Source organism: Sphaeramia orbicularis, chromosome 10 (assembly GCF_902148855.1).
Source record: "Sphaeramia orbicularis chromosome 10, fSphaOr1.1, whole genome shotgun sequence".
Classification (NCBI taxonomy): domain Eukaryota; kingdom Metazoa; phylum Chordata; class Actinopteri; order Kurtiformes; family Apogonidae; genus Sphaeramia; species Sphaeramia orbicularis.
Genome location: NC_043966.1, coordinates 52,170,037 through 52,195,498, shown reverse-complemented (window position 1 = coordinate 52,195,498; position 25,462 = coordinate 52,170,037). Strand labels below are relative to the sequence as shown.

The 25,462-nt window shown below is 35.7% G+C and overlaps 1 protein-coding gene across 1 annotated transcript; it reads right to left on the bottom strand.

Moving 5' to 3' along the window:
- Window positions 1-1,655: 1,655 nt before the first annotated feature.
- Window positions 1,656-23,515, bottom strand: cfap100 (cilia and flagella associated protein 100). Its single transcript, XM_030145861.1, has 15 exons — window positions 23,457-23,515; window positions 21,545-21,594; window positions 21,195-21,295; window positions 20,847-21,081; window positions 20,694-20,758; window positions 13,113-13,276; window positions 12,886-12,966; window positions 11,354-11,472; window positions 10,805-10,865; window positions 8,231-8,273; window positions 6,688-6,845; window positions 5,659-5,788; window positions 5,347-5,549; window positions 4,650-4,743; window positions 1,656-1,836 (listed from the first exon to the last, which is right to left on the bottom strand). The coding sequence occupies exons 2-15, from the start codon at window positions 21,561-21,563 to the stop codon at window positions 1,711-1,713; spliced, it is 1,599 nt and encodes a 532-aa protein (XP_030001721.1). The 5' UTR covers window positions 21,564-21,594; window positions 23,457-23,515; the 3' UTR covers window positions 1,656-1,710.
- Window positions 23,516-25,462: the final 1,947 nt, after the last annotated feature.

The window sequence follows — 25,462 nt, the reverse complement described above, 5'->3', positions numbered from 1 at the left end:
TGTTTCATCAGTATTGTGACAAAATGAGCAAAGAGGGTCGGTATTTTCTCATATCCTGCTAACAAATCAGTTCAATATTACGTCATCAATCTAATTCTATTTTTAGCAAAATACCACATTCATATATCCAAATTCTCCAATCACAAACCTTCCTTTGTAATCTTTAAAACTGAGCTTACTCAATATATTTCAAGTATTCAGTATTCTGTAAATAAAAAAAGCTATCAAAACCACGGATCTATGTAACAGTTATGATCTTTCCGTAAACTGATATAGCATTTTTGTTTTCATATTTTGTCCCCTGGCTATGTTCTGTTCTGTTCATGTTATTATATTAATATTGTATTGTACTTTTCTATGTTTCTATTGTACTCTGTAAAACACTAAATAAATAAATATGTAAAAAAAAAAAAAAAAAAAAAAAAACTCATAGAAACACTTCTGGAATATTTATGACTTAAGGAGACTCTTACACTGCAAACATTCAAATTCTAATTTTATTTATTTAGACCCAAATCACAACAAAATGACACTTTACATATGTCAAAACCAGACTCTCAACATGGACATACTGCAGTTTCACTTGTCAGATGGTTTGATTCTATCAATAAACATATATAATTTCATAGCACATCAGACCTGTAGAATGTAGTCTTCATACTGTTTAATCATACATACTTAATGCACACAGCCTTCTACAGGTTAATTCAGTAAACACGATTATCTATTAGGGTGACCTGCAGGTGACAGATACAACACATTTCTTACCACACATTATTATTATTACCTCTGCTGTTGGTTATGTTTTCATTGGGGTTTGTCTGTCTGTCTGTCTGTCTGTTAGCAAGATAACTCAAAAAGTTATGGACGGATTTGGATAAAATTTTCAGGAAATGTTGATACTGGTACAAGGAACAAATGATTACATTTTGGTGGTGATGGACGGGGGTGTGGGGGGGTACTGATCTGCCTTGGCAGTGGTCTGCGCTCTCTGAGCACAGGTGTCAAACATGCGACCCAGGGACCAAATCTGGCCCACAGGATGAATGTAAATGCAAAAATTACACTATTAACAATCAATGTTGTCAAAATCATTTTAATTTTAATTCAGGTTCCACATACAGACACATACAGTCCAATTAGATTTCAAGTGGGTCAGAACCAGTACAATATTATCATAATAACCTGTAAATAATGACAACCCCAAATTCTCTCTTTGTTTTTTTGGTGTAAAAAAGTAAAATTACATGAAAATGTTCACATTACCAAACTATACGTTTACAAAAAAAAATGGGAATAACCTGAACAAATATGAACAAACAGAAATGTCTTAAGAAAAGTAAATACAATTTTACCAGTATTCTGTCTGTTACTAAATGTTTTTGTGTGATTGTAATGCACATGTGTAAATGATAAACTGATAAACTGAGGCAGAATATTGTTAAAATTGCACTTTTTTTTCTTAAGACAATTCAAGTTGTTCATGTTGTTCAGATTTTTACAGGAACTTTGTAGATGTAAACCTGATCATAATAGAATTTTAACTTTTTTCCCTGTTATTATTTTACTGGTCTGGCCCACTTGAGATCAAATTTGGCTGAAAGTGGAACTGAACTAAAATGAGTTTGACAGCCCTGACTTAGATGATTAAGCAGACTATTACTTTTTCCTCCTGTGATTTTCATTTTTCCTTATTTGTCTTCTCTCTTCTTATTCCATGTCATCAGATGTGAAGAGGTAAGCCTGCAGCTCATCCTCAGCTGGGATGTTTTCCACATTGGTGACTTTGACCTTCTGGGTGACAGGGATGCATCTGGGCATGAGCTTTCTCCCAATCTGAAACAAAGTTTAGTCAGAGAGTTGAAGTCTTGCCTCTGGGATGCAAGTCTAAATTCAGAATAGGGAGTCCTGAGTGCATGGTGAGGTTTCTGTCTTTGCCAGTTTTACTCAATCCTTGTGATACTTTTAAACTAACTCCCAGTCTGGCTGAAAGGATGTCCACAAGTTGTGATGGGAACCAGACACGCCTGCAGACCTGAATTCTGACGTATGCACAGATCGCACAGACCGGGGTGTGTGTGTGTGTGTGTGTGTGTGTGAATCGTAAGACAGGGTTGCGGTCCGTGCCATACCTCACAACAAGTACACGCAGACCATACAACAGGAAAAGTGAAAGTTAAACTTAAGAGGCTTTACTACAAGGCTCTCAAACATGCGTCCCAGGGGCCAAAACTGGCCCGCCAAAGGTTCCAATCTGGCCTGTGGAATGAATTTACAAAGTGCAAAAATTCCACAGATTCATTTTAGTTCAGGTTCCACATCCAGACCAATATGATCTACAGTAAAATATCCTACAAAAAATAATGACTCCATATTTTCCTCCGGGTTTGATGTGAAAAAAAAAAAAAAATTACATTATGCCTATAAATAATGACAACTTCAATTTTTTTCTTTGTTTTAGTGCAAAAAACAACATTAAATTATGAAAATATTTACATTTACAAACTATCCTGTAACAATAAAATGTGAATAACCTGAACAAATATAAACAACCTGAAATGTCTGTAGAAAATTCAGCCCAATTTGAACTCTTTACTTCCTGTTCCTCAGTGTTTAGTGTCTTTGTAGATCTGATCCATAATGCACATGGACTAATGAGAAGTTGAGGCACAATATTTTTAATATTGCACTTATTTTTCTTAAGAAATTTCATTTGTTTCAGGTTATTCGCATCTTTTTTGTCTGGATAGTTTATAAACATAAGTATTTTCATAATTTAATGGGGGTTTTTTGCCCTAAAACAAAGACATTGGAGATGTCATTATTTATAGGTTATTCTGTTCTTATTTTACTGGTCTGGTCCACTGCAGATCAAATTGGGCTGAATGTGGAACCTGAAAGAAGAAGAGTTTGAGAACCCTGCTTTACTACTTCCTCTAAGAATTGTAAGGGGGGGGGGGGGGGGGATAAAACGGGGAAATAATACGTAAGAGCGAGGGGAGGGAGTTCTTCATAAGTACCTTGATCTACCCCCCCCCTCTAATTTCACTCTGTATGCATAAGCCATATGGATGCACACCTGCAGGTGCCAATGATGGGAACCACAAAATAGAAATGTAGTAGAAGTATCCATTTAAGTGATACATGGACTTGTGGCTGCAAACATTATTGAGAGGAAATGCAAAAGTGTTCACACTACACTACACAAAACAAAAACTATTGCAAAGTACCATAATAATAATGATAGAATACAAAACTAGTATTAGAACATTAGTTCCAAAAAGTCCACACCCTGACCCATAGAGGGCACTGTAGTAGAAACAAAGGCCAGTTTACTTATTTATTTATTGCTTAATCAAGAAACACTGAGGTTTGATTATTAAGCCTCATGCATAAATGTTTTCTTACGTTTCTTCTATGGAGAGTATCCACATTATTAAATCGTCCCCATTTATAGACAATCTGTCGAACTGTGGACAGGTGAATCCTTGAAGTCTTTGAGATTACTTTGTAACCCCTTTCCAATCACATGCAAACCAACAATTCTTGATTGAAGGTCTTTAGTGATTTCATTTTTGTGCGGCATGGTTCATATGAGGATATGCTTCTAGCCAACAGCAAAACTCAAGAAGTTTTGTTGTTTTTTATGAGTCAAAGTGGCTCCAGGCATGTCTTCAATCTCATTTCATTGATTAGAATTCAGGTTTGCATATTCCTGACTAATTTTCTCTTTCTGGAGTCAGTAGCCTCAGGGTTCACTTACTTTTTCCAGCAACACTGTGAGTGTTTAATAGCTGTGTTCAATAAAACCATGAAATATTATAAATGTTTGCGTGGTATGAGGTTAAGTATATTGTGTTTGTCTATTCTGGTGATTTAGATGGAGATCAGATCACATTTATGACCAATTCATGCAGACACCTGGACATTTCAAAGGGTTCATATACTTTTCCTGCCACTGCATTATTTGAACAGTCCAGTGTCATACTACGTCTTTCAGAGGATATGGTGATGCAGTGGTCCCCAACCTTTTTTGGCTCGTGACGCCATTTTAACATCATAAATTTCTGGCGACCCCAGACATTTAAAACGTAGACATTATTTTACTAAAATTAATTTGTTTTTGATCATGTAATAGTTTGCTATACTATGTTGCAAATAATCGTTAATTTTAGAGGACATTTAGTCTATATAATGTATATTCTTGTGGACGGAGGCAGTAAATCCAGGTGTAGATTACTGCACAAAGGGAGAATTTGATTTTCCTTGGTCAGGATCTGTACAGTGAGTCCAGCTGTGATTTACAAGGCTGACAATTAATACTGAACAAATAAGAACTCAAACTATGAATTATGAAAGAGCTGCAGCATCTGAAACTGACCACAATGAACATTTGACAGATAAACAGAACCACAGTGCTGCAGTTTCACACTCACAGTTTGTCATGTCTTTTTTGTATTGGGATTGTCTCTCTCAACTCACCATATATTTTTTATTAGTAAGTTTTTCTGGTTTTTACCAATTACTGGAAATTTCAGGCGACCCCATTTGAATTCCAGGCAACCCCACGTGGGGTCCCGACCCCAAGGTTGAAAAACACTGTGGTAATGTGTTCTGTGAAACATGTCCAACGGTAAAGGCAGACTTACTATTTTCTTGGAGTCAGCCAGAGATCTCTCCAGGTACCTCTGCATCCTTTCCTTTTGTTTCTTTCTCTGCTCTATCAGCTTCTCTTCACGCTCCCTGCAACAGGTTATAGGACACACAAAGCTGCCATCTGTCCATCCATCAACATGCTTCCCTAAGAAGTGGCATCAAATTGGTATTTGACATTGTGTTAGAAAATCCTCAAATATTACACCAGTAATATAAATGTCAGAACCAAAAAAACATGTTTCAAGAGTACAGGTGTTCTATATGTACTTTTTTAAATAATTAAACTTGATAAGTTTTGATTTTAAGAAATGTCACTACCACTTAAGCACATATTTATGAGTATTCTTGCAAAACATGTTGTCTTATACGTGTTCAGCTGTTTACAATTACCAGCGAACCATGTGCTGACAGAAATTTCTGGTGACCCCAGACATTCAAAACAAAGATATCTTATTTGCTGAAATTAATTTGTTTTTGATCGTGTAATAGTTTGCTATAATATGTTGCAAATACACGTTAATTTTAGGCAACATTTAGGTTATATGATGTAAATTTTTATTAGTAAGTTTAAATTTTTTATCAATTACTAGAAATTTCAGGTGACAACATTTGAATTCCAGGCGACCCCACGTGGGGTCCTGACCCCAAGGTTGAAAATCACTGCCTGAGACCCTTGATACCAGTGCGTACCTAGTCCTCCGTTCACTATCTTTGATCTTCTTCATCAGTTCTAGGTTTTCTTCTGGGATGCTTTCCAGACTCTGCAGCATCACAGACATACTGTTCTCAATGTTGGCCAGCTTCTCCAAAGTATTCAGGTTGGTCATCCTGTCATCCACGCAACAGTGATACACATCTGAAACCTTCTCCCCCAGAGCATCCAGCATTATGTCCTGTAATAATTGGTCAAATAACGCTGTGACACACATACTGTATCAGTTTAAAGATGGGAGTGTTTAGTTTTGACTTAACTTCCTAGTGTACGTTCTACTTCTTCCCTACCTCGTCTTCTGTGTTTAAGGAGACGTGGAGTTGGACTTTCTGTTTGAGTTTAGCGCCTCTCGCCTTCTCCGTGTCAATTCTCTGTTTGATGTCATTTATCTGCAGCGTTAGATGCTCCTCATCCTGTTCACTTCAGACACACAGAAATCACAATTAAATAGATATAAAGTGAAACACACTGCAAATGGGGAAAGATAATGCCAAAACGGATCAAAAACAACGAGAGAAAGTAGGAAGAATGTTAAAAAAGTACAGTGTCTTAATTTTTGGGGAGGTGAGAAATCAGCTCATTTTCAAGAAAGAAAAGGTTAAAATTGTAAATTCAATCATATAACTCAGGGCTGTCAAACTCATTTTAGTTCAGGGGCCACATTCAGCTAAATTTGATCCGCAGTTGGCCAGACCAGTAAAATAATACCATAATATTATATAAATAATGTCAACTTCAAACTTCTCTCTGTTCTAGAGCGAAAAAAGTATATTTACATTATAAATAGGTTTACATCTACAAACTATCCTTTCAAAAGATGTGAATGAAATGAACAAACTGAAAAAATAAAGTGTAATTTTAACAATATTCTGCTTCAGTTTATCATTTACACATGTACATTATAACTTACAGATCACAGTGGATCTACAAACACACAAAACATTTAATAACAGAATATTGTTAAAATTTTACTTGCTTCTCTTAAGACATTTCAGGTTATTCTCATTTTTTTTTTTTTTGCAAAATTATACTTTGTTTAAGCATAAATACATGAAAATATTTATATTTACAAAGAGAAAAATTTGGAGTTGTCATTATATATATGTTATTATGAAAGTATTTGACTGGTCCTGCCCACTTGAGACTGAATTGGTCTGAAAGTGGAACCTGAACTAAAAGGATTGTTAATATCTTCAGTGTAATTTTTGCATTTCATAAATTCATCCCAAGGGCCGGATTGGACCCTTTGGTGGGCCGGATTTGGCCCCTGGGCTGCGTGTTTGACACCTGTGATATAACCCTTCGACCGTGAGCCCTACATCTTCTTCTTGGTGATCTCCATGGCCTGTCGGAGTTCCTCCAGCGTCTCCTCCACCCTGGCAGAGTTCTGAATCAGCGACAGGTTCTGCTCTGTCAGCTCCGTCAGCAGGTCCACCAACTGCTGCGGATCAGTGAAGTATAACTCTGGCTCTTCCTCCTCACAAACAAAAAGAGAGGCACAGTGTGTGAAAGACTGTTAATATGCCTGCCAAAAAAGTTCCCACCTACATTTAACCAGGCCAATAGTTCAGATCCGTCCATTGGATACTTATTGCAGCGATTAGCATGTTTGAGCTGAAACAAGATTTCCATGCAGGGAATAACGTCTCGTTTCTTTAACCACCCTCAGGTTCATCAGGCTTATGAAAAAGTGGTTTAAGGAGCATGACACATCATTTTCACACATGAATTGGACACCAGTTGAGTCCAGACCAGTGAGAATCTTTGGGATGTGATGAAGACTTTACAAAGCATTCTCACTCTCCATCATTAATAAAGTAAAGTAAAGTAAAATAAGTAAAGCAAAATAAACTTTATTGTCCCCTGGGGGGAATTCATCTTGGGCACAGTGCTACATATCATTGCTTCACAAGACAAGATAGAAAACATCATCACATGGACACATTATAACAATGACAGTTAGTCTGTCACAAGGTTATTTTCGTTAACGAAAACTAATGAAATGACGAAAACTAGAATTGTAAAAACATTTTCGTTAACTGAAGTAAATAAAAACTATAATTAAAAGAAAAAAATGATAACTAACTGAAACTGTATTGTGTGTTTACAAAACTAACTAAAACATATAGAAATTATGGATAAAATTCCCTTCGTTTTTGTCTTTGTCAATGTCAGATTGATATGAAATCGATTTATTTCCCTCAACCAATTTTAGCTCCTGACCCCATATGATATTTAACGGTCCATCACTTCTCGTCACTTGTTGTTTAGAGTCGTCTTCTGGTCCCCATTCTACCTGGAAACATGGAGACTAAAGTTGGGAGAAAGCAGCAGAGTCCTGTCTGGGATTTATTTGAATACGACGGAGAAGAAGAGAAAAAATATGAAAAAACTAAAACTAAACTAAAACTAAGCCTTTAAAAACTAACAAAAACTAACAAAAACTAGCAAACCTGCTCTAAAAACTAATTACAACTAACTGAATTAGAGCAAAAAAAAGTCAAAAATAATAAAACTAAACTATAATGAAAAATACAAAACTATTAGAACCTTGGTCTGTCATATAAAACAGACATGGACTACATTTGACAATCACAACACAGAACATATAGAGATGCCTAAAGTGCTGGGGAAAAAAAAACAAGATCTGAGACAAAAATGAGTGCAACTATGGACAGTTATGACCACTACATTTACTGTAACACTGCAGAGGCACTGACTATGCCACAGAGAATGTCTCCTGTTACCAAAACTAAAGGTCCAACAAACTCTTGTGTGTGGGACTTTTTTTTTTTGCCCAGGCTGTGTAAGTTTTTACTGAGAAATGTTCCCTCATACGGTTGGACTTCAGAAAGTACTGACCTCGAATTCTACAGTGTCAACTTCCTGTTTGGAGTCAGTCAACCTGAAATGACACAGAAAGAGAAGTGGATATTCACATAAAAAATTAAAATCTTTCTGATGACTTTACATTTTATTTTCCATAAACAGTTACATTATGCTACAGAACAAAACACAAGTATTATTTACAACAACATCAGCAAGTAGGAATTTAAAGGTTTGTATAGAAACTAGACATGCGCACATTTCCTGAAGGAAATATATTCCTGTGTGCTTGCCTGCTGCATATATCTGGATGAAAATGATGTTCCACATTGGATGTGTATGTACAAGTTATTTGTTACAAAAAATGTTCACTTTAACTGCAACAGCACAACAGGAAAGAGAAAAATATGAAAAAAATACACTGTTTTTCAACACTTACATTTACAAATCACATATAATTAATAGCATAATTTGTAAACTGCATGAACCTTGGGGTCGGGACCCCACATGGGGTCGCCTGGAATTTCTAGTAATTGATTGAGAAAACCGGAGAAAACGCCTATGTAAAGATCTGCTTTTAGGTCAAATATTCGAGTATATTTTTAATTTATTACAATTTTGATTTTATATACTTAATATTTGGAACCACTATTGACTTTTGAAGTCTTTGAAAAGGTTCATTAAGCATCTTTGTGTCATTTATGCAATAAATTATATACATTTTTCAAATCGGATTTTATATTTTTTGTGTTTTTTGGCCTTTTGTGTTGATATAGTAGGTTAAAGTGAAAAAATAATAGGCAGATGAGATAGATGAAGTCGTGCTGAAAAAGAAGATACTAAACATAGGTATAGTAAACATTTCTTTATATAGTATATAAAGACAAACTCAAAAGAACTCAAAAACAGCTAAAATAAGCTCAGACCACTAACAGTTAAGATGCTGCCGCTCTTTCATAATTCACATTTTGAGTCATTTTAGAGTCTATTCTCTGAGCCACAGGAAGCCAGTGCAGAGATCTGAGCACAGGACTAATATGGTCGTGCTTCCTGGTTCTAGTCAGGACTCGAGCAGCAGCGTTCTGGATGTACTGCAGCTGTCTGACAGCTGGTTTAGAGTGTTCAGTGAGAAGGCCGTTCCAGTAGTCTAACCTGCTAGAGATAAATGCATGGATAAGTCTAAGTCTGGTTTAGACAGTAAACCTTTGATTCTACCAGTGTTTTGGAGATGGTAAAAGGCTGATGATGTCATTGATTTAATCTGGCTGTTAAAGCTTAGGTCTGAGTCCATTATTACCCCTAGATTTCTAACCTGGTTTTTAGCCTTTACAGTAACAGATTCCAGATGACTGCTGACACTTTCTCTTGGTTTTTGTGGGCCAAAGACAAGGACTTCAGTCTTGTCTGAATTTAGCTGGGGTGAGCAAGTAGACTTGTAGTGAGTCTGAATGTATTATAATATGTGGGAAAAAAGTCTGAACTGAGGAAGCAGTGATTGTGAGAACGTTGAGTCTGACAAACATGTTAGAGATTGAAATGAACATGGCAGTGAATGGGATGAAAATCAGACCTTTGTGCACTTGGAGGCCTGTAGATCAGCTGTCAGCATTCTGTTCCCTGTGTGTGTGTGGTTTGGTTGACTGTTGTGTGTGAAAACCGTGCATAATATCTGTGACAAACGTCAGACACATATTCTTTGTGCCGGGCCGCACAATTTCTGTATCGGTAGAACAATTGGAGGTTCAATCCTGAGGGATTGGTAGCGATTTGGAAATGGCTCCGTTCCTTTTGGGTGGACAAAATTGGCTGTTTTTTTTCCCGCAATTTTAATAAAATCTGCACATTGGGCCATTAACAGAAGTCATAGCTAATCTATTGACACCAGGCTGCACATTTTTGTATTAATATGTTTGGGCCTATTTCCAAAGCTTTAGGCCACATAATAATAATAATAATAATAATAATAATAATAATAATAATAATAATAATAATAATAATAATAATAATAATAATAATAATAACAGATATGATGAACAATAGCCCCATGCCTTGCCTTGCATGCAAGCACACAGTACCTAACCCTATCCAAAAACAGTCACATAATTTGGTGTTACGCTAGTCTTAATGTAACCCCATTCTTAACATTATCCCCATAATGAATGACTCTCACTTGTCCTCATGCTGTCATTCAACTTTATTATCATTATTTATTACTGACTACTACTGAATCTCAGGCTAGGACACAAGTAAAGCTACAAGATTTAAACCTCCCCAGCTCATGTCATCCACCTCCACCACAATACTTAAACAATTATGTTTTGTTAATCCAGTGATCACCCTGTTAAAATAATGGCATATATGCTAACAGAAAAAATCTAAAGTCGACAGAAAGGAGAAGAATGTGGATCCAGTTGTGCTTTGGAAAAAGAAGGTGACCTGGGATGACAATTTTGCAAAGAAGGCTTGAGGATAATAGATGTAGTTACACAAACTTGTGTTGACTGATGTATCAATTCCAGTGCATTTCTATTGGTTGTTAACTGTAAAAGTGTGTTGTAAAGACCAACACACACCCTGCTGAGTGAAATGAGTGAGCTGACATTTCCTTACTGTTTGTTGCTGTGGTCTGAGGACTCGTCTTCAGCTGGGACAGATGTTGTTCCCTCCAAACCTGGTAAACAGTGGGATTATTCTTCTAAAGGGTTTGAATGTGTTGAATATTTTCACATTTAATGCACATGTATGGTTTCTTAACCAATAACTCAAACAGTGAAGATGATACAGAACTCAATCATGGTACAAAATAACTTTTATATACTCTGTATATTACAATATGTTAATGGTAGTAATGCCACAGTGTTGTTATTAAGGTTTCAATCTGTACATTTTTACAGCTACAAACACTATCCTATTCTACTAGATGCAACATACAATTAAAACCAAAATGACACTAGGTTTATTAGTGTTTATGAAATCTAAAACAAAAAGTAAAACTACAAGTGAAAAATATTTGTAGCCTGAAATCAGAATAAAAATATTAAAAAAGGAACATACACTGAAACTAGGTAGAATTACAGTGAAATCAGCCTTTTTTGTCCACAGTGTTAAGCTGTTATATCTATTGTATTTTCTGCACTAAATCCCAGGAGTAGAATTTACCTTTAGCATTTAGAGCTTTGACCCTTTGCGCCTCGCGCCACTCTGGAGGAGAGAGTTTAAACAGGAGCTCCTTGTATCTATTGTAGTTAATCAGGGTGTCTTCAATCTTTTCCAGATCACTACGATGAAGAAAAACAGGATTTAGAGCCACACAACATTTGACTGTAAGGTACTCCCTGCACATTCAGATTTACCTCCACCTTTATATTTGTCAGTTGCCAGCCTGTTCAGTATACCATGCATCATTTTCCAATGCAATAATTAAACTTCAATGTCAATTTGTCCGTCATCTAATCTTTCTGGTAAAATACTGGATTTGATTTTCAGTTTATGTGGTGCCATTGACTACTGTAAAACAGCACAAGCATAATTCACTTTGCAAATTTTCAACTAAGTAAAAAAAATAACAAAAAAATAAACTCATGGTGACCAGGACATGAAAAGAACTGTTTGCCATTTATGTCTTTTTTTTTTTTTTTTTTTTTTTAGAAAAGACATAAAATATTTTAGTCTGACTGATGCACAATAGGCACAATCAGAAAGATATTAAGTCCAAAAAGATTCATCCCTCCATATGAACCAGCATGTTCAGATCCAAGGCCTGAATCTGATCCACATAAATGGAATCCAAATATCTGTAGTGAAAAAGTTCTATTAACCAGATATCATAACCAACATAACCTGCCTTTCAGGAAATATTGTAATGCACTAGATGTACATTCTGTTATTATTATGCATCCTTTGACCATTAGAATGAAATTATACCCAGAACAGATTAATTGTAAGAATTTCAATTAATCAAATTTTATTTATATAGTGCCAAATCAAAACAAAAGTTATCTCATGACACTTTGCAAATAGAGCTGGTTGAAACTGGACTCTTAGGCCAATGGACTCTGTGCACAGCCCCACTACTTCCTGAACTTCAGGTGGCTCCTTTATTTCCTGTCTTTCATTACTGGACACACTGGTTAATCCAGGTGTGTCTAATTAATCAGTAGTCACAACAAGAAGTAGCATTCATGTTTGTTGAAAATCTTTATGCTTTACCAGATTAAGAACACGTCCTGTGCTGGCAAATTAATGAGCAGACTTCCTGCCTAACTCCCATTCACACTACAATATATTAAGATTAATAATTAAACAAAGCAAGGTATATTGCAAAAGATTTTAATTTAAATCAACTTGGAATTGAGTCCAATGAACTGATGATATTAAGTCTAGTGATTATTTAAAGCAATTGACATTGAAACAAATTTTAAGTTAAATTAACTTGGCATTTAGTGTGTTGTACTTAAAATAGCAATTCCATTCAAATCAAGCGTTTAAGTTTAATACACTCGAGTTTTCATTACTCATTACTTAAATTTTTTAAGGCAACGGGTTACCTCAGATTTTTTTATGTAAAGTCAATTTACAGTGTAGTGATGAGGGAACTTGATGGAAATTATGCAGTGGGATGTCCAGTAATGACTATTTCCACTTCAAACACACATGAACATGTTGAGTTATGTCGTTATGTAGAGTTGTACCTCCTTATGGTCACTATTTCAGCGGTCAGTCTCTTGATCTCTGCCATCTTCTCCTGTTTGGATTTGGCCTCACGCTCAAAGCTGATAACAGAGACAACAATGTGCACCACTCCATTATTCCATTTCACATCTAATATAAAGACATATTGTTAGTAGTATTCTCCTCCAACAGGAAAAACAAAGTCAGAATCTGTAGGCAGTGGGAAGTACAGGTAGATACTGCTCACAATGTTCTGGCCTCTACAGACTTCTTTTCATGCTCCTTGAGACATTCTTCAAAGAACAGGTTATCCTTTTTGATGCTTGCTTCCAACTCTTTCAGCTCCTTTTCCTCTTTGATGATGGCTTTGTCCATCTTCAGAATCTCCGACCTCTTAGTCAGTAATGATAACTGAGGATGGGCAGACGGAGTGTCAGTACCACAGGAATTCCATCTAGTTTTATAACAGCAGACTGATCAGATTGTCCAGGTGATGTTACTGGGACATTTGTTAACTGAAATATCAATTAAAATAACATGAAAAACATGTGAAGAACACACACACACACACACACACACACACACACACTAAAATCATGTTCTTTCTATAAGCAGTTCGTTTTGCTGCCAAATCTGGTCCACAAAGAATTTATTGAAATTATTTACTACATTATTGATATGATAATTATTGACATTCCCATCAATAAAATAATCTAGATATTTATTCTTTGTTGTGCCATCTGTTATTATACTGTTTAACTCCGGGGGCTGTGGCACCTTCTCTCACTGGGGTCCGCTCCTTTCTGGTGGGTGTGGGGTCCCAGTTGGCCCTCTCCCACTGGTTGGGATGCGGGGCTGTGTTGCTGGTGCCTGGTTGCCGGGGTCGGCGGCTGCCTCCTGGTGCGGATGGCTCCCTGAGACAGCGCCTCCTCTTTTACTTTCTTTTACTTTTACTTTTATATTTTTGTTCTGGTCTACCCGTGCTCAGCCAGTCTTCTTAAGTATGTGTGAGCTTGTGGGTTTGCATATATATGTGTGTGTGTATGTGTGTGTGTGCGGGTGAGTGGGTGGGTGTGGGTGGGGGGCGGTACTGATTTTTAAACTGATATGTAAAGCACTTTGTGCTACAGTTTTTAATGTATGAAAAGTGCTATATAAATAAAGATTATTATTATTATTATTATTAATACACCCCAAAACCCTTCAGTGTGGGTTTTGTTTTCATTTAATTTTTTTTTTTTAATATAGTATAATTTCTTATTAGTTCTTATTCTATCAAATAACCTATTTTTTATATAATTTATACCTACTTTCTGGTTCCTTTATCCTTAGTTTAATAAAATGTCTGTTGAGAGTATTTTTCTTTCTACAAGTATTTTGTAATCCTGTCATATCAGTCCCTGGACTTTTTCTTGTTTTGTGTGTTTCCTGTTTTATTTTGTTAGTTTCCCTCATGTGTCTTGTCTGGTGTCTTTACTTCCTCTTTGTGTTCACCTTTGCCCTGATTACCTGCCTCCTCCCTGATTGTCTCCACCTGTGTCCAATTGTCTTCCCGCCCTCTTGTGTATTTAAACCCTGTGTTTCCCCCTGTTCGTTGCCAGTTCGTTTTCAACCCTCGGTGTGATAACTTACCAGCGTTTTTTGATCCTGCCTGCCTGTTGTGACCTGTTTTGCCTATCGACCTCCGACTCTGCCTGTTCCTCGTCTGCCTGCTTGTCTGTCTTCGACCTGGTTTGTCCATCACACCTGAGATTACGCCTGACCCCTGTCTGTTCCTCCGCCCTGGTGCCTTTTCCTGGTTTGACCCCTGCCTGGACTACTGGTACGTGAGCCTGCCTGACCCTATGTACGTTTGCCTGTCTGATAGTCTGCCCGTGTATGACCTGGTCTGTCCACTGATTCTCCTGTGCTCTCTCCTAGTCGGGTTCCCCTCGTGTGCTCCCGACCTGGGCCGTAACGAGGTTCACTTTAGATCCGAAGCCGAGACGATTCCCCATCTCAGTCCAGCTGAAGATACATTCATTACTATTCTGTGTGAACCTGTTACTCTGATTATTTCTAATAAATCCACTTTAATTGTACTCCTGTCTGAGGGTCTTGCATCTGGGTCCAGTACTCGTACAATCTGTCCTAACAAATCCCTTAGTTAACCAGGGACATTTCATAATTTTTTTCATGATATTGTGTTTCTGAATAGGACAGCGTTTATTATATAGAGTGCTAAGTATTTCAAAGAAATTATTTTATGCTCTCTTCATATTGTTCTCTCTGTAAACCATGTTCCAGTTTTGTACCATTAAGTCAGAATTCAGTGAATTAATTGCTTTTTCCATTCATACTCTTTACAGATACATTTGTTGGCTGTATTATTTTTCCTGTAGTTCTAATCATAAAGTGTTAGGTCTGGCAAATGATCAGTTATATCACATATACCATTAGGCCACCGGCATTAATGTATTCAATGTTACTATGCATGATACGCATGAGGGTCATGAGAGTAATATCGAGGCGGTGTGTAAAAAGGCCCAACAGAGACGTTTCTTTTTAAGAAAGATGAAATCATTTAATGTCTGCAGGACTCTGATGACTTTGTTTTACCAGTGTTTTATTCAATCTGTTTTAACATTTTACATTGTGCTGTGGTATGGTGGTCTTTCAAAGACCAGCAAGAGGAAGCTAACTAGGCTGGTCAATGTAGCATCAAAGGTGGTTGGGGTACATCTTTTAATCACTTCTTAAAACACATTTTATAGACTTGCTTTTATGTGATGTCTGTCCCTTTTAATTTAAATTTTTTAAATTTGAATTTTACCCTGTTTGATTATTAATTTATAATCTCATACATGATGTTGTTTTATCTCATTTCTTCATTTTTACATTGATTTGACAGCATATTGTTACGTTATCCCTGCCCTCTTTACTCTGATTCACTTAATTTATTCGAAGTGTCATGTTTTTGCATTTGCTGTGCACATCTCTGTTATCGTGTTGCTTCTGTTTTAATGTTTTTACTTGCATCTTGTGTCCTGCTGTTGTGCCCTTTACTTTGTCTGTTAAAGCACTGTGTAAACTTTGTTTTTAAAGGTGCTATATAAATAAAGCTATTATTACAGCTAACCCAGCTGCAGGACATGTATGTTAAACGGGTCAGCGGTAAGGCCAAACAAATTTTAAACTGTCCTGATCACCCACTTTTTGGGGGGTTTAATTGGCTCCCCTCTGGTCGCCGTTTTAGGGTTCCTCAGTTGAGAACCGGATGGGCTAAGGATTCCTTTATTCCTGTGGCTATTAGGAATCTGAATTCACTTAGCTGATATCTAAAAAAATTTTTTATATGTCAATTTTTTACATTTTTTTATGTGATTATTTATTTATTAATGCTCATGGCCATTATGGCAGTTAACTTGTGTACTGCCCTAACTAGACCTTTTTTCACCTGTGTTGGGAAGGGAGTGGCTCCATTGTGTGTTGTCCTGTATTGTGTAATTTTATTGTGGTGGCATCTGGTGGTGCTGTTTCTGTGTATGTGTTTTTTGTGTATGTGCTTATGTGTTATGATCCCTGCTGCACACGGAATTTCCTTTCCTAAGGATAAATAAAGTTGAAAGTTGAAGTAGAAAGTCGAGGGGGGGCACTGTGTAATTCTGCCTGGTCTAGTATTGCTTGGGAATAAACTCATACTGAGAAATGCAACTATTTTATGTTTAGTTAGATTGATCAGATCAATATTATAATTCCCACAAATGAAAATGGTTTTGTTACTCATTACAGAGAGTAAGTTTTCAATCCAGTCATTAAACAGTTGCGCACTTATAACATTTTTTTTTTTTTGGTAAAATTGAGCAATTTTTATGTTTTTTGTTTGCACAATATGGTACCTGTTTTTGTGCATCATATTTGTGTTGCATTCTCTCCTCCCAGCTTCTTCACTTCAAAACAGCCTTTCAACAAAGGAGCCAAGTATTCTGAAATATAACCTAACTGTCTTGTGCTGAGCAAAAAATCTGCCGAGGGGTAAACACATTTTGTGTGGCTGGATTTCTTACAATTAGAACAATTCTTAAAGCTGACAAAATTTCAGGAAGTCATGCTTATTGCAAGCAAAAAACAGTTATTTAAGACCGATTAAATATTGTTAACTAGAAAAGTTATGCAAATGGTGTCACTCCTACTGTAAGAAAAACTACTAAATCTAATTCTTCTGCAGCGATATTATGCCCTAGTTTTTGTTTGACACTGCTTAAATCCAGGCCAATATTAAATTGTTAGAATATCTTTAAGACAAAGCTAGGTATATTTTCTCAGTATTAGTTCACTTTCAGTTAGGGCTGCACAATTAGTCGAATGACAATCATCACTGCAATATATGTATATGTACATGTATGTACATATGTACATGTATATGTACAAGTAAATCATCCATAATAAAGGTCACAAATTAAAGGTAAAATAATTTACAGAGATCAAACTGCAGAAACGGGTAGAAAACACACCATTGGCTGTTTAGTGATATTTTGTATTTAGTGTCACTGAGCAGAGGGGTACTGTGTAAAACATGCAAAATGAGAGTCACTATATAAATCAGTAACAGCTACATTGAGCTGCAGAGGTTTAAGGAAATATGCATTTTCCTTAAAGCTGCAAGAGCCAAAATTTCAGAGTAATCACTTCCTTTCTATGAGTTTTTCCTCTAAAACACAGGTGTCAAACATGCGGCCCGGGGGCCAAATCTGGCCCGCCAAAGTGTTTTTGTGAAATGCAAAATTTACACTGAAGAAATTAACAATCAATGGTGTCGAAATCATTTTAATTCAGGTTCCACATACAGACACATACAGTCCAATTAGATTTCAAGTGGGTCAGAACCAGTAAAATATTACCATTATAACCTATAAATAATGACAACCTCAAATTCTCTCTTTGTGTTTTTTGGTGTAAAAAAGTAAAATTACATGAAAATGTTTACATTACCAAACTATAATTTTACAAAAAACGTGAATAACCTGAACAAATATGAACAAACGTAAATGTCTTAAGAAAAGTAAATGCAATTTGACCAATATTCTGCCTGTTACTAAATGTTTTGTGCGATTGTAACGCACATGTGTGAATGATAAACTGATAAACTGAGGGATAATATTGTTAAAATTGCACTTGTTTTTCTTAAGAATTCAAGCTGTTCAAGTTACTCAGATTTTTAAGGAAGCTTTGTGGATGTAAACCTGATAATATAAGTTTACTTTTTGCACTGTTTTTATTTTACTGGTCTTGCCCACTTGAGATCAAATTAGGCTGAATGTGGAACTGAACTGAAATGAGTTTGACAGCCCTGGTCTAAAAGAATGAGCATAAAAACAGATAAACGTGTTCTTGTTTTATGCTGTTGTGGAAAACAGAAGCCACTTTTCTCCGCTTCTGTGTTGAGACACACAGTAGAGGAGTAATGGGTCATGTCCAGGCTACATCTGACAGAAGCTGATTAGCTGATGGTAATTACAGCTGTCAGCCACATCTTCAGCCCCACTCTCTGTGCCCACCATCTAATAGATTTTCTACAGGCTGAAAACACAGTGAAGTAGTACATGCAGAAGAATGTCCTCCTCTCAGACCACCACCACTTATGCTGACAGATCATGATTGTTTTTGTTCATCAAGCAATAACTGTCAATGGAAAAAAACACAGATGTGACCTTTTCACCAAATTAGACAATCCTACTTTTTTCTGAAAACATATTTGACTGTAAAATCAACAACCAGAAGTTCAATCAGATGCACCCACTATCCTTGCATGATAAACTGTTATAGCATACACAACTGTTCTTTCAGTTCTCTCAGTTATTAGCCACCTACCAGTCGTGACAGACACTCAACTTTAGCCACCTTTAGATTACTTTATTAGTGACTCTGACCTAGGGGTGTAACGATTACCGGTATCCTACTGTAATGCATGTTCTGTGTCCGATCGATGTTGCAGCACAGGAGGGCTTTTCTTTGGTTTTCCTCAGCCTTCACAGGCCCGATCGCCACCAAACTCGCCAAATGAATAGAAACATTACCTGACTATCTACTAGGCACAATTTTATGTCCATATTCAAATGTTGTGAGGTATTCTGGCTGATTTTAGCCTCTCATGCCATTGTACAATGGCACCACGGGTACAATGCTGCAAGTAACAATAAACTGCGGCAAAATTTCAGACGGGTAGTATTACCGTTTAAATTCTAATTATCACGATAACTGTGTTTGATTACCGCACTTTGAAAGACAAAGAGAGAGAGAGAGAGAGAGAGAGAGAGAGAGAGAGAGAGAGAGAGAGAGAGAGAGAGAGACCTGGTCCAAGCGCATAGAGAGAGAAAGAGTATCTATCTATCTATGTATCTATCTATGAAAAAGAAACTAAAACAACTCAGACTTGATCTGGAAAATGGTCCAACAATGTCTATAAGGTTCCATCTTTAATGCACATTTGTATGTTTGATGTTTACATGTTAATATTTAAATGTTTCTGCCAACAGAAAGTACATTGTGCCTATTTCATTATTTTTTTTTTTTTTCCCCAAAATACAACTTGGTTAAATTATTTCAGTGTGTGTATAAGTACTTTTTGAACATTTTGAGCACATTTCAATAATACCACGATAATAATGATAACCGTGATAATTTAGTCACAATAACCGTGATATGAAATTTTCATACCGTTACATCTGTACTCTGACCTTTGATCTGTGACCACCAAAATGTTCAGTATCATTTCTTGAGAAGAAGTGAATGTTTAAGTCAAATTTGAAGACATTTTAACAAGCCTTTCCTGAGATATCACATTTATGATATATAATGGGGACTGATGGATGGACAGATAGATGGACCAGTGACGGACAGACCTCTTAACATAGATGCATCTGAAAAAAATAAGACTCATGTCTGAGAAACAAGGCTTTTCTTACTGTCTTGAAATTCTCAAGTGTAAATAAAGACCTTCCTACAATACTTGAAAACTCAAACTAATACTAAAACTAAATAAAAACTGAACTTTAAGCCAGGGGTTTCAAACTCATTTTCTTTCAGGTTTTTTGCCTTTGTTTTAGTGCAAAAAATCCCTGTTAAATTATGAAAATACTTACTTTTAAAAACTATCTAAACAAAAAAGATGTGAATAACCTGAAAACACTGGAATTTCTCCAGAAAAATAAGTGAAATTTTAACAATATTCTGCCTCAACTTATCATGTGTCCATATGCATTATGGATCAGATCCACAAAGACACTAAACACAGGCAGAAAAGAATTCAAATTGGGCTGAATTTTCTTTAGACATTTCAGGTTGTTCGTATTTGTTCAGGTTATTCACACTTTATTGTTACGGGGTAGTTTGTAAATGTAAATATTTTCATAATTTAATGTTATTTTCTGCACTTTGAAGTTGTCATTATTAATAGGCATAATGTAATATTATTTTTTTCAAATCAGACTGAGAAGAAAATTTGGAGTCATTATCTTTTGTAGGTTGTTATGCTATTATTTTACTTGAGATCATATTGGTCTGTATGTGGAACAAACTAAAATGAGTTCCACAGCCTTGACTGTGGATTTTTTTGCAATTTGCAAATTCATCCCACAGGCTGGATTGGAACCTTTGGCTGGCCGCATTTGGCCCCCAGGCCACATGTTTGAGACCCCAGCTTTAAGCATTAGTTCTTAAAATAAAAATAAAAGCAACCACGCACCACCTAAACCTAAGATAAAAGAGTAAAAAGATTTTAAAACAAATCCAAATTCAGATTGGATGAGTAAGACTGTAAAACAGGTGTGTGACTCTAACGGTCATTTACCTCCAGCACTGCCTTCTGCCGTTCCATGGTGATCAAATCATGTTTTCTGTCTCGAGTGATATTCTCTGGGGACATAATGAGACAGATGAGGAGTGTTAATGTCTGAAACAACATTCTGAGCTTCAGTGGAGAAAAAGGAGCACCTCCCCTCACCCTGTTTCATCATGGCCATCTTCAGCTCACGTCTGGCTGCTGTCTGTTTAGGGAAAACGGTTTTACTTTTGGTTGGCTTGGTTTGTTTTGCATTCCTCACTGCGTCCTCTCTATTGTCACGCTCCTCATTCTTTTCCTCCAGTTGAGCTGCCAGCTCTTTCCTCTGTTTGCCTATCATCTGTGTGGCACGGCTTGTCTTCTCCACAATGGGCAGAGCCAGAAATTCACTTATTTCCTGCACAAAGGAGAATGACAGCAGGATTTACACACAGCAAAAAGAAATGGATATGATGTGTTACTAAAGTATCATAGAGCTTTTAAACAGAGCTGTCTTGAACACGAACCAACCTCTTTTTTGTCTTCTTTTTCATGTAAACTCTGTAGAAAAATGCTGCTACTGTGCGGCACTTTGAATGGACTCTGCTGTCTGGCCCTCCTTCTTCTTAAATCTTCACAGAACAGAATAAAGAAGGTATTTTTGGAAACTCGCACTGCACTATTGTTGATTTTCTTTGATATCTTTCATTTAATACGTCATTTTTGTACCTTGAATTTTTGTACAATCAGATTCTGAACCAATAGGACTGAACAAATCTCTGGTCATTCTGCTATTAATATATATCATTCATTGAATTTAAGGATTTTAAATGATTATTTATTTATTTATTTATTTAACATGTAAAGCATCAGATACTTACTCATCTGTGGTGAGGACATCTCTGAAGTTGCTGCTGGAATCCAACTACAACTGGGTACAGAAACATACATATGTGCGTAAACTTACTGATGCATTTACACAAATCCTCTAAGTTAGCAGTTATTCAAGGCAAAAAAAAAAAAAAAAAAAAAATCTGTATTTATGATCCCCTTTGTGCTGTGTTCACAGACAGAGTCTGTCAAATAAAAGTCTGTGTGTTCAAACCACCACAACAGCTAGCACTACTAACATTCTGACATAAACCACTGCTAGTGTTGGGCTGTTTTTTTTTTCTTTCCCCTCAACTTTATTGAAAATATCCAGGTATACAAAACATATAAATTTTGAACAAACAAACATCAAGATGTCAAAAAGAAACAGCATTTGAACAAATAAATTTAAGAAAAAAAAATCATAGATTTAAAGACACAAGGCAGAATAGACAAATAATGGTATTAAAAAAAAACAACAACATATATCTAATACAAATAAATAAATGCATCAGAGAGTTCAGTCTATTTTAAAAAAATTCTTTATAAATTGCCAGTGTGCTAGAGGTTTTTTTTTGTTTTAGATCAATTCTAAAGATTTAATATATTTTTCAAATTCCATTAGGGAGATTTTAAAATTTGGGTGTGTTTTTGGTATATTTATTTTTATGTATATGAAATTTTCCAAATAAAATGATCAAATTTACAACAAATTCTAAATTATGAATGTCATGTTCAAAATATGTAATTACATTTTGAGATGTTATATCTATTTTTTCATTACTTTTAGATATGATATAATTTTCAATTTTGGACCAGAAATTAGAGGAGTGTTCATAGAGAAAGAGTAAATGTAAGAGTAGTTTCAGGACAAGAATGACAAAAGTTACATATTTCTTCCACGTCAGAAAATCGAGACAAAATAGCGTTGGAGGGATATATGTTATGTAAAATCTTGAGATGTATAATTCTTATTCTGTTTGTAATACGTTATTTATATGGTGATGTCCATGCTTTTGACCACTGAATTTTAGAGAAAGTTGAGTTCCATAATGCTTTACCTCTTGGGGAGATTTTCATGCAGTGTATTGCGTATATTTTTGTTATTACAGCTTGAGCTAAAAATATTAATGCCATTGATCAATAAACAAGGTTTATCTGTCTGTAATGTTTGATAACTAAGATGACTTTTCATAAGTAAGAAAATACCTTTAGGGATTGCTTTGAATACATCGTTATAGTCTTTATTTGAAATAGGAAACAAATTTACTGTCACGAATTATTCATATCTTAATAAGTTCCCATCTTTGTCAAAGAGGTCATTAATGAAAATAAGGTCTTTGTCAATCCAGTTCTAGTCTCCATTGGTTCTGGGGGGGTGGGGTTTATACTTTGTGTGTCACAAAATCTTATATCATAAAATGTGAATTTCTTTCTTTTTCTTTTGTTTTGTATTTCTGAGATGTACAATAAAAATAAATAAAAAATTGCTAAAAAAAAAAAAAAAAAAAAAAGAAAGAAAGAAAGAAAGAAAGAAAGAAAGAAAGAAAGAAAGAACATACAAATGTGGGTAAACTTACTGATGCATTACACAGATCATCTAAGTTAGCAGTTATTCAAGGCAAAAAAAAAAAAAAAAAAAATCTGTATTAATGATCCCCTTTGTGCTGTGTTCAGAGACAGAGTCTGTCAAATAAAAGTCTGAGTTCAAACCACCACATCAGTTAGCTCTCCTAACACTTTGGCATAAACCAAAGCTAGTGTTAGTGGCTGTGGGTTAGCTAACTTAATTTGACATGACGACATTACCGACTGTAAAAATCGTTTAAACGTTTAGTTAAATATTTAGCTACACTATTAGTTACTATTTATTTCGCTATTTAGTTACACATCGGTTTCACTTTTATAAAGCGGTAAACGTACCTTAAGTTTGATCCCCCTCGTACAAACTAAAAGTTTGTAGCATTCAACTCCAAGCTAGCCCATTCATTTGTGTAGCGTTGCCGTGGTAACCGTTGCATTCACGTCCCCTTGTAAATTCCGCTTTCACTAACATGCTGTTGCTTGTAGCCTACACTATTTAATCTTAAAACAAATGAAGCTTTAATAATCTTTGTATGATCAATACTGATGTTGTTCTGTTTTCTTGCTTGTTCTTTGAAATAGATATATAATCTGATTTTACCTTCATATTTTAAAATCTAGGCCTAGTTTTGATGCATTGGTTGTAATTTTGTCAAATAAAAACAAAATAATAACGATAAGTAAAAGGGACAGTCGGGATTTGTACTCTGTTACTTTTACTGTTAGATACAGAAAGGTTTTGTCAGTTTGCTCATTATTTATTCTAATCCAAATGGACCTTCATTCATCCTCCACTAGATGGCAGAGTGATTTCACAGTCTGTCTCAAACACAGCTGTATTTACTGTCTTGATGACAGATTGTTTTGTTAAATCTCAGAACCATAATTTTAAAGACATTAACGTCTTTTCAGATTTTGCAAAGTGAGAAGTATGTCTGTGATCACTTCTTACCAAGTTAAATTATCATGATTGCCAATCTGTCTTGGAGTTCATTGTGTATGAGTGAATATACTTAGAATGTGATACTGTACGTTCCCTCCCACTCATCCACACACGACCCTGCGCATTTCTAGCTCAACAAAGCAGCCCACACACTATACTTGCTTGTAGGAAATCCCAGTGTCAGATTGTCAGGTTAAAGTAATGCAAACACATGGGGGAGTGTTGGCTCTCGTAGAAGAAAAGGGGAAGGTGGTGTAAGGAGAGAAAAATGGTGTTTTATTCTTGTTTTGAGCCAACAAGTACATGCCTATCAGGGGCTGAATTGAAAATCTAATGCAGGGTTGTCAAACTCATTTTAGTTCAGGGGCCATATCCTCCCAATATGATCTGAAGTGGGCCGGACCAGTAAATTAATAACATAATAATATATAAATAATGCCAACTCCAAACATTTCAATGTGTTTTATAGTGGAAAAAGTAAAATTACATAATGGAAACATTTACATCTGTAAACTGTCCTTTTAAAACTGTGAATAACATGAACAACCATGAAAAAAATGAAATTTATTAAGAAAAATAAGTGCAATTTTAGCTATATTCTGCCTCTGCTTATCATTTGTAAATGTGCATTACAACTTACAGATCACAATGGACCTGCAAATACACAAAATATTTTAGTAAATGGCAGAATATTAGTAAGGCAAGGCAAGGCAAGTTTATTTCTATAGCACATTTCAGCAACAAGGCAATTCAAGATGCTTCACACAGCTCATTGAAATACAATGACAGGGAAAAGAAACACATTTAAAACATTATAAAAGAAACATGTAAAAGGTGATTAAAAACAGCAAGTAAGAAAACAACACATAAAATCCAAAAATATGAAAACACACACATATTAAAGTAAGAGTTGCAGTGCAGAGTTTAGAAAGAGAATATACAATTTAAAAAGTCGAAAGCCTTTTAGTCAAAGGCAGCAGTGAACAGGTGAGTCTGTAACCTGGACTTAAAAGAACTCAGACTCTCAGATATCAGACCTGATATTTTCTGGTAGTTTGTTCCAGATCTACAGAGCATAGAAACTGAACACTGATTCTCCATGTTTAGTTCTGACTTTTGGAACCCAGAGCAGACCTGCACCAGACCACCTGAGTGGTCTGGATGGTTCATACTGGACTAGAAGGTCTCTGATGGATTTTGGGCCTAAACCATTCAGTGCTTCATATGCTAGCAAGAGAATTTTAAAGTCTATTCTCTGAGAGACAGGGAGCCAGTGTAGAGACTTCAATAAAATTGCACTTACTTCTCTTAGGACATTTCTAGTTTTTCATATTTTTTTGCGAAAGGCTAGTTTGTAAATTTACACATTTTCATGTATTTTCAATTTTTTTTTTACACTAAA

What these genes read in the sequence shown, in the direction of transcription:
- cfap100 (XM_030145861.1), bottom strand. An exon ending in TCAGACCACAGCAACAAACA is followed by an intron (nt 8,274 to 10,804) that starts GTAAGGAAATGT and finishes GTGTCATTTCAG; the next exon opens with GTTGACTGACTCCAAACAGG. An exon ending in TTGACACTGTAGAATTCGAG is followed by an intron (nt 6,846 to 8,230) that starts GTCAGTACTTTC and finishes TTTGTTTGTGAG; the next exon opens with GAGGAAGAGCCAGAGTTATA.